General features: G+C 36.8%; 1 protein-coding gene across 1 annotated transcript in view; it reads right to left on the bottom strand.

Annotated features, from left to right (window-relative positions):
* The window catches only part of KPNA1 (karyopherin subunit alpha 1), a 75,404-nt gene that overhangs the window by 35,618 nt on the left and 26,697 nt on the right, over positions 1 to 13,089 (bottom strand). Inside the window, exon 3 of the mRNA XM_067738706.1 lies at positions 327 to 434. Coding sequence (XP_067594807.1) covers positions 327 to 434 — 108 coding nt within the window. The remainder of the gene's footprint in view (positions 1 to 326; positions 435 to 13,089) is intronic.

The following is a 13,089-nucleotide window of genomic DNA, read 5'->3' as shown; positions in this document are numbered from 1 at the left end:
TAACTGCATGTTATTCAAAATATAATAAACATTTTATGAACCACGAGTTTACAGATATAGTTTCCTTTTAAAACTGAAATGCCAAGTACTTTTCGTAGCCATCTAACCTTTTTTTTTGTTTGGCTGCACCACACAACTTGCAGGCTCTCAGTTCCCCAGCCAGGGATTGAACATGGGCCACTGCAGTGAAAGCCCAGAATCTTCATCACTAGGCCACCAGGGAACTCCCCTAACCTTTTTATTTTATTTTAAACTCCAAAAAAGATCTAACCTCATATCTTCATCAGAAAAAGAGTAAAAAGAGGTTCTTTCATTATCCCACTTACTGGTGCCATCTCCATGTTATTAATCTGAGCCTCATGGAAGCCTCCATCTGACATAACTTCTTCTTCTGTTTCTTCTTCTGCTGTAGCAACATTTCTTCGCTTGAATAACTGAAAAATAAAAGTCTGTTACTAAAATAATTCTAACACAAGGTAGTTCAACATCCAAACACTAGGCACCCCACTTTTAAAAAGGCAATAAGGATGGAGCTTTTTGAAAATCATTTTTAAAATTCTAACATTTGTGCCACCTTCAACCTTTCCTGATGAGGAACTATTTCAGAATTCTCCAGTCTTATAATCTAATGCAATTAAGTATCACAACATACTATCACCAACCCTTGATGAGGTAAAACTTACTAAGAGAGGCCTGACACTACATGACATATAAAAAAAACACATAAGGTTGAAAAAGGAGCTGAGGCATGCTTGGTCATTTCCCTCTTCACTATTGAAGTAGGTGATAGGATAGTCTTACCAATACATTAGGGGAAATGGGATAAAAATGTTGTTAGAATGACTTAATACCTCCCTCATAACCCTAAAGGACAGTGGATCAAGGCTTCCTGACCTTCCCAACCTGTCCACAACCAATGATGACAAATGACCTCTGCTTGAACACTACTTTTAAAGCACCCATTAATTTGTGCAGGCAAAGGAGAATAGTTCTCGCTAATGGCAACTCACTAAGATGCCTTCCGTTACATCCTAGGCAGTACACTTATTCATTAAGCCATGACAGAGTAATAATAACTTATCCTCTCACCCTATATGACTAAAAAAAGCAGACGAAATCCCTAAAATCATAGGTTTCAGACATCGGACAACAGACAACAGAGGCAGTGATCCTTCAGAAGAAAAGAAACAAGGTTAGTCCTACAATTGCCTGGATGGAGTTTCCAGCCTGCAGCACAGGTAGGGTGAACCTAAACAGGGTCTAGAAGCCCCCTCAAGTGAGGAGACAGCATTCAGAACTGATGAGGCCAAGACACCTAGAATCTACAAGGCAGAGTACTGAAGACAAGCGATCAACACAGAACTCCAAAAATCTGTGAAAGGTTCCCCTTAAGTCTTTACTGGCTTAGTACTAACAAGCGCAGGTGTGTGATGAAAAGGTCCAAAGCTGGAAAAGAAACTGCCTTCAAGGAGCATGCAGAACAATTCTGAAGGTCACACAGGTCAAGCAATCATTCATGTTTCACCTAGCTGTTAATTGAAAAGACCTCCCAATATATGGGGCACTAAGGAGAATACTCAGAAGGGTATTGACTCAGTAGTGAGATAAATTAGTCCCAGATTAAAGACTGTTCTGGTCCAGCCCAATGAAACATAAAAGCAAACTGGTTTCAAGTAACTTAACTACATCCAATGATAAATTCAGAATTACACATATTAAAAGAATACAAAAAACTCTGACAAAGGAGGTAAAATTTACAATGCTCGGCATTCAATCAATAACTAATAAGCATGCAAAAGAAGTAAGAAAAGACCACCCATGAGGAAAAGAAAAAGCAATCACATCAATCAAAATCACCTATAAACGAACATGGAAGAACTGGACAAGGAATTAAAATAGCTGTTATAAATATATTTCATGTATTCAAAAGTAGAAGAAAGTATAACCATGAGAAGGAAATAGGAATACATGAAAAAAAAAGGCAAATCAAACACCTAGATATAAAAAGTACAATTTTTCAAATGAAAAGTATGCTGGAGGTGATTAACGTCAGATTAGATATTGTAGAAGAAAAGATTAGTGAATTTAAGGCCATCACAAAATAAAAGGGATGGAAAAAAGGCTGAGAAAATATGTACAAAACATAAGTCAGCTGTGGGACATCAAGTGGCCTACTACACACATGCATTGGAGCCCCAAGGATGGGGGTAGGGAAATGTATTTGGAAAATTAATGGTCAAAACTTTTCCAAATCTGTGAAAAATACAAACCACAAATCCAAAATCTCAAAGAACTCCAGGAAGAAATATGAAGGAAACATGATAGGACATTATATCAATGTTTAAAATCAGGAATAAAAAGATAAAATAAAAGATAAAGCAGCCAAAGGAAAAAAAACATCTTACATGCATGCAGGGAAACCAAAGGTAAGACTGACAGCAGACTTGCTGCTGGAAACAATGCAAACCAGAGAGTGTGGATCAAACACAGTTAAAGTATCACAAGTGACCGCTGGGATAGCCACTATAGAAGTTCCTCAAAAAACGAAAAAAGAATGAAATTCTGCCTTTTGCAACAACATGGATGGACCTAGAGAGTACTATGCTCAGTGAAATAAGTCAGACAGAAAAAGACAACAACAGATACTCTGTGTTATCACTTACATGTGAAATCTAAAACATAAAACAAACAATTGTAGATAACAAAGGAGAAACAGACTCACAGATATAGAGAACAAACTAGTGTTTATCAATAGGCAGATGGAAGGGGAGAGGGATGAGATAGGGGTATGGGATTAAGAGACACAAACTATCAATAGTATGTATAAAATAAATAAGCAACAAGGATATATTGTACAGTACAGGGAAACATAGCCATCATTTTATAATAACTTTAAATGGAGTATAATCTATAAAAATATTGAATCACTATGTTGTACACCTGAAACTAATATACTGTAAATCAACCATAGTACTATTATAAAAAAAAAGAAATCCAAAAAAAAAGGGGAGGGGCTTCCCTGGTGGCGCAGTGGTTGAGAGTCCGCCTGCCGATGCAGGGGACATGGGTTCGTGCCCCGGTCCGGGAAGATCCCACATGCCACAGAGTGGCTGGGCCCGTGAGCCATGGCTGCTGAGCCTGTGCATCCGGAGCCTGTGCTACGGAACGGGAGAGGCCACAACAGTGAGAGGCCTGCGTACCGCAAAAAAAAAAAGGGGGGGAGAGAAACTGTTAAAAATGGAAGTAAAATACTTTTTTCAGCAATGCAAAAGAATTCATCACCAACAGACCAGCTCTGTGAGGAAATGTTAAAGGATGTTCTTCAGACAGAAGGAAAATGATACCAGATGAAATACAGATCTAAAAAAAGAATGACAAACACCCAGGAATTCCCTGGCAATCCAGCGGTTGGGACTCTGTGTTTTCACTGCTGAGGGCATGGGTTCAATCCCTGGTCGGGGAACTAAGATCCCAAAAGCCGCAAGGCACAGCCTAAAAAATAAAGTTTAAAAGAAAGAAAAAAAGAAAAGAAATGACAAACACCAGAAATCGTTAAAAGGTAGTGAAATTGGACTTCCCTGGTGGCACAGTGGTTAAGAATCCACCCGTCAACGCAGGGGACACGGGTTCGAGCCCTGGTCCGGGAAGATCCCACATGCCGTAGAGCAACTAAGCCCATGCGCCACAACTACTGAGCCTGCGCTCTAGAGCCCATGAGCCACAACTACTGAGCCTGCATGCCACAACTACTGAAGTCTGTGCGCCTAGAGCCTGTGCTCCTCAACAAGAGAAGCCACTGCAGTAAGAAGCCCACACATGGCAATGAAGAGCAGTCCCCGCTCGCCGCAACTAGAGAAAGCCCACGTGCAGCAACAAAGACCTAATGCTGCCAAAAATAAATAAATAAATAAATTCTATAAAACATTCAAAATAAAGATTAAAAAAGAAGAAGCCAGACAAACAAGAATGCACACTGTATAATTTCATTTATGCAAACTAACGAGTGGTGACAGAAACAGATCAGAAGTGGCTTGGAGATAGGATGAGAGGGGTAGAGAAAAGGTACCATAAAGGTGTACCAGAAAAGTCTGGGGAGATAAACATATTCACTATCTTAATTATGGTGATAGTTTCACAGATATATATATACACACATGTTCAAACTCATCAAATTGTGCACTTTATTGTATGTCAACTACATTGACATATATCAATGCCATATTGACACTGTCAATAACGTATGACATATTGTATACCACAAAGATTTTTTTTTTAGTTAGAAAAGAGTAATAGCTGAAATAAATTTAAATACTTCTATTATGTTAAACACTATGAGTTTCTAATAATTTTTTTAATTATTTATTTATTTTTAGGTGCGCCAAGGGCATGTCACGCGGGATCTTAGTTCCCTGACCAGGGATTGAACCCATGTCCCCTACAGTGGAAGCATGGCGTCTTAATCACTGGACCACCAGGGAAGTCCCCTGATAATGTCTTAATACACACTCACCCTTTACTGCTCCCCTTGGCGGATGCTAAGGAACCAACTCATTATTTTGAAAACAAAGGGAGAGAATCAAGTATTTCTCTTTCCTATATGATTAGTAATTCAGGAAAACAAAAAACTTGTTGAGGAAAAGCTCCTCTTTAGAGTGACCTGCTAGTTAATAAAAGCAGAAGGAATGATAAAATGATCACTGCAACTCCTGGTAAAGTAATGGATCTAGGCAATGACCATCAAAGGTTACTAAGCTTGAGGTGAAAAACTGATGGGTGTTGACTAGAGGCTTGATATTAAGGAACTGTTAACTTTTTAAGGTATGATAACACAGGCATGACTTGGAGATATCGCAGGTTGAGTTCCAGACCACCACAATGAAGTGAGTCACACGAATTTTTTGGTTTCCCAGTGCATGTAAAAGTTATGTTTACACTATACTGCAGTATATTATAGGAAGTGCCCAAAAACATTATGCCTAAAAAATACAATGTATATCTTAATGTAAAAATACTTTATTGCTGGGGCTTCCCTGGCGGTCCAGTGGTTAAGACTCTGTGCTTCCAATGCACGGGGCACGGGTTCGGTCCCTGGTCAGGGGAACTAAAAGATCCTGCGTGCTGCGCAGTGCGGCCGAAATAAAACAAAACAAAACAAAACTTTATTGCAAAAAAATGTTAACCATCACTTGAGCCTTCAGCGAGTCATAATCTTTTTCCAATATCAAAAAAAAGTAACATCACTGATTACAGATCACCATAACAAATACAATTATAATGAAAAACTTTGAAACGTGAGAACTACCAAAACGTGACATAGAGGTACGAACTGAGCGACTGCTATTAGAAAAATGATGCCAACACACTTGATGCAGGGCTGCCACAAACTTTCAATTTATTAAACACATACACACACACAATATCTGTGAAGCATGATAAAGCAAAGTGCAATAAAACAAGGTATGCCTGTACTACTCTGGTAAGCCTTTATCTTTCAGAGATACATACTGAAGTATTTATAAATGAAATAATTTGATGTCTGGGATTTACTTCAAAGTAATTCAGGGCATTATTTAACTTCTGTCTAAAGCAGCGGTCCCCAACCTTTTTGGCACCAGGGACCAAAGACAATTTTTCCACGGACTGGGGTGGGGGGGACAATGGTTCAGGTGGTAATGCAAGCAACGGGGAGCGGTAGGGAGTGGCAGATGAAGCTTCGCTCGCTCGCTCGCTCGCTCACTCGCTCACTCGCCCACCACTCACCTCCTGTGTGGCCTGGTTCCTAACAGGCCACGGACCGGTATCAGTCTGCAGCCCAGGGGTTGGGGACCCCTGGTCTAAAGGACACCCTCCAACATTGCTTGTAGTACAGATCTGGTGGTGATGAATTTTTTCAGTTTTTGTATGCCTGAACACAGCTTTGTTTCACCATAGTTTTTGAAAAATATTTTTGCCAGCTACAGAATTTAAAGTTGACAGTTTCTTTCTTTGAGTAATTTAAAGATGTTTTTCTGCTGTCTTCTGGCTTGCATTATACACTATTAATGAGAAATCTGATGTCAACTTTATCTTTGTTCTTCTTTATATAACACGACTGTTTTCTCTGGATGTTCTTAAGACTTTCTCTTTATGACTGGTTATAAATAGTTTGGCTATACCATGCCATAGTGTAGTTTTCTTCATGTCTTTCGTGGCTGGAATTCACTGAGTTTCTTGGATCAGTGGGTTTATAGTTTTCAATAATTATGAAAAGTTTTTAGCCATTATTTCTTCAAACATTTTTTTCTCTTCCACCCTCTCTCCTCTCCTTTAGGGACCCAAACCATGTATTAGGTTTCTTATAAGTTGTCCCATCACTCACTGATGTCTGCTCTTCCGTGTGTACGCGCGCATGTGCATGCGTCCACACGCGTGTATTCTTCTACCTCTCTTTTTCATTTTGGATAGTTTCTAGTCTTATCCCTTGAAGTTCATTAATCTTCTCTTCTGCAATTTCCAATTTACCACTGATCCTATCTGTGTATTTTTGTTCTGACATCGTAGTTTTTCTCTAGAAGTTCAATTTGAGTCATTTTTCTATCTTCTATGCCTCTACTTAATGTTTTGAACATAGAACAGTTACTTGACTGTTCTCCTGATTAATGATCATGTTCTCCTACTTCTTTGTACACCTGGTAATCTTTGTTTGGATGCCAGACATTGTCAATTTGACTTAGTTGGGTACTGGATATTTTTGTATTCCTATAAATTTTCTTGGGCGTTGTTCTGATATGTAGCTAAGTAATATGGAAACAGTGTGATCTTCTTGGATCTTGCTTTTATGATTTGCTAGGTAGGTCTGAAGCAGTACTAAGTCTATGGCTAATTAATCTCCACTACTGAGGCAAGACTCTCTTGAATACCTAATGCCCCAAGTATTATTCCAGTCTGGTTAGGGGAACAGGCACTATTCTTAGCCCTATACAAGTGCCAGGCACTGTTCCCTCTAATCCATTTGGGTATTTCTCCAGCCTTGGGTAGTTTCCTCAAACATATGTGATCAGTACATGCTGAATATTCAAGGAAATCCTTTGAAGATCTCCAGTTCTCTATGTATAAAGGTCTGTCCTTTCTGGTATTCCATCCTATGAACTCCATTTGTTTTGGTGTCCCAGGACTCAGCTCTGTCTCAACTCAGGCAATCTATGGGCTCTGCCTTAGTTCCCCTTCCCTGTGTTGAAATTTGGAAACTCTCAGGCAGCAAGCTGAGGCAAGTTGTAGAGCTCACCTCATTTGTTTCCCATCTCTAGAGATTACTGTCATTGAATGCTTGATGTCTGTTTTCCTGTTTTGTTTTGCTTTTAATTGAGGTATAGCTGATTCACAATATTGTATTATTTTCAGGTGTATAGCGAAGTGATTTAAAGATAGATCATTTTCCATTATAGGTTATTACAAGATACCGAATGTTGTTCCTTGTGTTATACAGTAAATTCTTGTTGCTTATCTATTTTATGTATAGTAGTTTGTGAAACCGATACTTCTAATTTATCCCTCCCCTACCTCCCTTTCCCCTTTGGTGACCGTAAGTTTGTTTTCTATGTCTGAGTCTATTTCTCTTTTGTATATAGATTCATTTGGATTATATTTTAGATTTCACATAAGTGATATCATATATTTGTCTTTTTTTTCTGTCTGATTTACTCCACTTAACTATGATTTTCTACAGGTCCATCCATGTTCCCGCAAATGGCAATATTTCATTCTTTTTATGGCTGAGTAATATTCCATTGTGCGCGCACGCACGCGCGTGTGTGTGTGTGTGCATGCGTATGTGACCATCTGTATGTCTTCTTCAGAGAAATGTCTATTTAAGTCTTCTGCCCATTTTTTGATTGGGGTTTTTTTGGGGTTTTTTTGATGTTGAGCTGTATGAGCTGTTTATATATTTTGGAAATTAAGCCCTTGTTGGTCACATCGTTTGCAAATATTTTCTCCCATTATGTAGGCTGTCTTTTTTTGTTGTTTATGGTTTCCTTTGCCATGCAAAAGCTTCTAAGTTTGATTAGGTCCCATTTATTTCTGCTTTTCTTTCTTTTGCTTTGGGAGACTGACCTAAGAAAACATTGGTATGATTTATATCAGAGAATGTTTTGTCTATGTTCTCTTCTAGGAGTTTTATGGTATCATGTCTTATATGTAAGTCTTTAAGCCATTGTGAGTTTACTTTTGTATATGGTGTGAGGGACTGTTCTAACTTCACTGATTTATCAATACATGAGGCTGTCCAGCTTTCCCAACACCACTTGTTGAACAGAATTTCTTTTCTCCATTGTATATTCTTGCCTCCTTTGTCAAAGATTAATTTACCGTAGGTGTGTTGGTTTACTTCTGGGCTCTCTATTCTCTATTTATCCATGCCCATTTTTGTGCCAACACCACACTGCTTTGATTAGCTTTGTAGTACTGTGTAAAGTCTGGGAGGGTTATGCCTCCAGCTTTGTGTTTTTTCCTCAGGATTGCTTTGGCAATTCTGGGTCTTTTATGGTTCCATATAAATTTTAAGATTTCTAGTTCTGTGAAAAATGTCATGGGTAATTTGATATGGATCTCATTAAATCTGTAGATTGCTTTGGGTAGTATGGCCATTTTAACTATACTAATTCTTCCAATCCAAGAGCATGGGATATCTTTCCATTTCATTGAATCGTCTTCAATTTCCTTCGTCAATGTTTTATAGTTCTCAAGGTATACGTCTTTTACCTCCTTGGTCAGGTTTATTCCTAGGTTTTTTTTTTTTTTTTTGGACACTATTTTAAAAGAGATTGTTTTTTTACTCTCTCTTTCTGATATTGCGTTGTTAGTGCAATGAAATGCCAACAGATTTCTGTATATTAATCCTGTATTCTGCTACCTTGCTGAATTCATTTATTCTAAAAGTTTTTGTGTGGAGTTTTTAGGGTTTTCTATATAGAGTATATCATATATCATCTGCATATAATGACAGTTTTACCTCTTCCCGTCCAATCTGGATACCTTTTATTTCTTTTTCTTGTCTGACTGATGTGGCTAGGACTATATATAATGAATCCCTAGTGATATTACCAATTCAAATTTATATAACTTCTTTGATTTTACATTTCCATATTTTAAGCTAAAAAAATCCAGGTTCCTAGTATTAAATACATAAATACTTATTTGCTCTGTTTATATATAAGAATATATAGTTTCAGAATAAATATCAATCCTATATGATTACAAAAAGCAGTTAAAGATTTGTTTATACTTTTTTGTCCTTACGATATATCCCAATATAGATAATTAATCATATTGCCATATTTTAAAGTTTATTAAATAACTCCTTTCTATGTAGTTTAACCACAACAAGCATGATACACAGTAAGCGTCCTTTAATTACTTTTATTTTTAAGGATAGCCTCCCTCATGTTGATTTAGTTTTGTTTTACAATTACTTAAAACATTTACATGACTCAAAAATCAAACCTAATCACTAAAATTATATCTACTGGTAATGCAAAATTTATATTCACAGGCAGGGTCCTTAATATGGTATGATGGAATTTAAAATCAAAAACACAATACTATTTACATCACAAGGATGACAAGAAAAGAAGTTAAGAAATTACCTAAGACTACAGCTATGCAACAAGCCCACAGGATAAACAATACCGACTGGAGCAAGAGGACAACAAATATAAGATGAAGGCCTCTAGAGTAAAGAAATAGAACTGAAATTATCTGAGAAGTTTAACCAAGTAGAAAATCAGACAAAAATAATTTAAAAGAACTGTAGGAAAGAGAAGACAGCCAGGAATTAGAAGAAAGCCAAGCAGTTAAAAAATGAGACAATTAACCCCAGGAAAAAACAAAGTATTAAGAAAGGAAATGTAGGGCTTCCCTGGTGGCGCAGTGGTTGAGAGTCCGCCTGCTGATGCAGGGGACACGGGTTCGTGCCCCAGTCCGGGAAGATCCCACATGCCACAGAGTGGCTGGGCCCGTGAGCCATGGCCGCTGAGCCTGCACGTCCGGAGCCTGTGCTCCGCAATGGGAGAGACCACAACAGTGAGAGGCCCGCATACCACAAAAAAAAAAAAAAAAAAGAAAGAAAGGAAATGTAACCACAGTATACTATTCAGCTCAGCAGTGAATTCTTACATATTGTAATATAACTCTACACTAGGAAGATACACAGGTAAGGGAAAGAGTGGTTTAAGAGCTTAAATCCTCACCTACTATAACAGAACATCAATAGATAATACTTTAAATTGATAAAGACATATAGTAACATACACATATTACTCAGAAATGTAGCAGTATAAACCACGTTGAATAGCTGAGAGGTTGAAAGTGGTTTACTTGGGAATGAGACCAAGAACACTGCTGGTTTGGTTTCAAGTATTTTAGGACTATTTAATTTTTTCAACTATGTACACGTATTATTCAGAGAAAAATAGGTTGGTTTGTTTTCATCTGCTTCTTTGACCAGTTTTATTAAGAAATAATTGACATACATCACTATATAAGTTCAAGGTATACAGCATGATGGTGTGATTTACGTATATTATGAAGTGACTACCACAACAGGTTCAGCTAACATTCATCTTCTCATATAGATACAATAGAAAGAAAGAAAAAAAATTATTCATCTTTCCTATATATCATACACCAGTGTTAGCTACAGTCATGTTGTACATTACCTCCCTCATACTTATTTATCTTATAACTGGAAGTTTGTACCTTTGGACCACCTTCCTCCAATTCTCCCTTCCCCAATCATCCACCTCTGATAACAAGTCTGATCTCTTTTTCTATGAGTTTGGGTATTATTGTTTTTTGTTTTTAGATTCCACATATAAGCATGTGTCTTTCCCTGTCTGGCTTATCTCACTCCACATAATGCCTTCAAAGTCCATCCCTGTTGTCTCAAAAAAATAGGTTTTAAAAAAGACAAAAATGGCCAAAATAATCATGATTTGTATACCATGTACAGACTACATGTTGACTGAAATTGTAAACAAGTTATTCAGTGGGAAAAGTTGGCTGTCCACAAGTTTTATCAACTTGCTTACTTCACAAAATATTTCTTGTAACTAAAAACGTCAATCAAGCCTCCATTCTTTATCACTATGGTTTTTACAAACTTCTTAGCATCATTATGTTACCTACACACATTGAGTTAGCAAGAGTCTGCTTAATTCAAAATATTTTAATAGTAAATGCAAATTTCATCTTTTTATACATAAAAAATTATAAAACTGGCTCAATCAGAATGACATCAACTAGTAAAATTTTTGCCAAAAAATAAATTTTAGTTTGGTCTGCTGGTGTCAAATAAATAAAGGTCATTTATACAGTGCTGCCTAAATAACAAATATTAAGTGCTAGTCTGCTGAAAGGAAAGCTCTAAAAGATGCAGTTATCTTTTGTGTACTTGGCAGCATCAATTCCTGTACTACCCTCGAATCTAGCTGCACAGCTGGCCTAAGCCTGTGACTTCTCCAGATAGATGACTAAGCAACTGTGGAAAGGTAAACAGTACCTAAATGAATCTGTATATTACTGATGTTTACTATTTTACAAATTAGGTGTGAAACAAGTACTGCTGTGATATTAAGAAGCCTGATTTGCTTTACAGTTCTCCTTACATAACACGGCACATATGAAACAACAAAATTAAGATTTTATATAGAGCAATATTCCAGAAACTTATCACAGAAACCTATTAAAGCCCTAGCAGTTTCAGACTCATACAATGAAGATGACAGTACTTCAATTACAAATGTTTTTAGTCAGGTAAGTGGGGCCATACTTGCGACCTGACAGAGCATCTGCCTTCAGGCAACTGAATATGAAAAACTTACTTTTTGTTTATATAAATTTTACAATGAAGTCTAATAACATGAATTCCCTGTCACCAAGAAGAAACAGTATAAAATAAACACTGTTAATGGCAGACTGTCATTACTACATCTTCAAATGCCTTTATGCCAAATATAATGTATAAGCTAGTGGTTATATTCAGACCTATACTTGTGCTTGTGTGTGTACATACATGTATTCACATTTACATGTAAATATAAAATAATGCTGTTGTAATACCTGAAATTTACCCCCAAAATAGAAGCTAAATAAAAGCTCATGCAAAGAAAAGGTTCCACTTTGAATAAGACACAGAGATGAATAAAGATGCAACAAGAAACCAAGAGAAACTCATCCTTTTATGAATAAGTGATTGCTTTCAAAGACAGTAAAGCAGAATGTTAAGAACTCATAACTTGATTTGCTGCATTTAATATAAACTCTATTACAATATTACAAACTCATTGCCCTCCTGCCAATAGTAATAATGATAAAGTGATTCAAACATCTACAGCCCAAACAAATAAAACACTGAGGTTGTAATGCACTCCTGAACTTCAAATAATTGGATTATCTAGTGCAGTGTTACCCAAAAGAACAGTGTATGTTGAATAACTCACGTTTATAACTGTAAACTATTTATAACAAATTGCCTTATTTCTCAGGTATGAAGGATTCTGACTCATTCACTTGCCTTTTATGGAGCTTTCATAGTGTGGGGGTCAAATGGTCCTTCCAAGCTCAAGCCTTAGCAAAAAAAGTCACCTAAGTGTTCTGCCTTTAAATTTTCTTGCCAAAAGGGATGGACCATTTGTCCTAAGCGTTTTAAGAGAAAGGTAAAGAGAAGTTGAGTCTCAGATTCCCCTGTAAGACATTCTCAGGTTAAAAATGATCAAAAATCCTTGTCCTAAATGTCCTTATGAATAATACAGAATTCAGGGGTGAAAAGACTTATTCCTTGAAATTTTGTTCAAAATACTACCTAATAAAGAAACATAAAGATAGAAAGACACAAAGCAAGTACAGCAAACTGTTGATAATTACTGAACCCAAAGGGTGGGTTTATGAGGTTCATTATCCATTCTTTATTTTTGTACATGTTTATAAACTTTCAGATTAAAACTCAGAATGAAAAGCAATGTTCTGTTGGTCACTTGAGAATTCATTAATAAACACATAAAATCTTAAAGAAGTTGGAGCTCTAGAAAAATAAAACAAATAGGCCAAAATATT

This window comes from Pseudorca crassidens, chromosome 5 (assembly GCF_039906515.1).
Source record: "Pseudorca crassidens isolate mPseCra1 chromosome 5, mPseCra1.hap1, whole genome shotgun sequence".
NCBI classification, from domain to species: domain Eukaryota; kingdom Metazoa; phylum Chordata; class Mammalia; order Artiodactyla; family Delphinidae; genus Pseudorca; species Pseudorca crassidens.
Note: the sequence above shows the minus strand (reverse complement) of the source record. Positions and strands in the feature narration are given on the sequence as shown.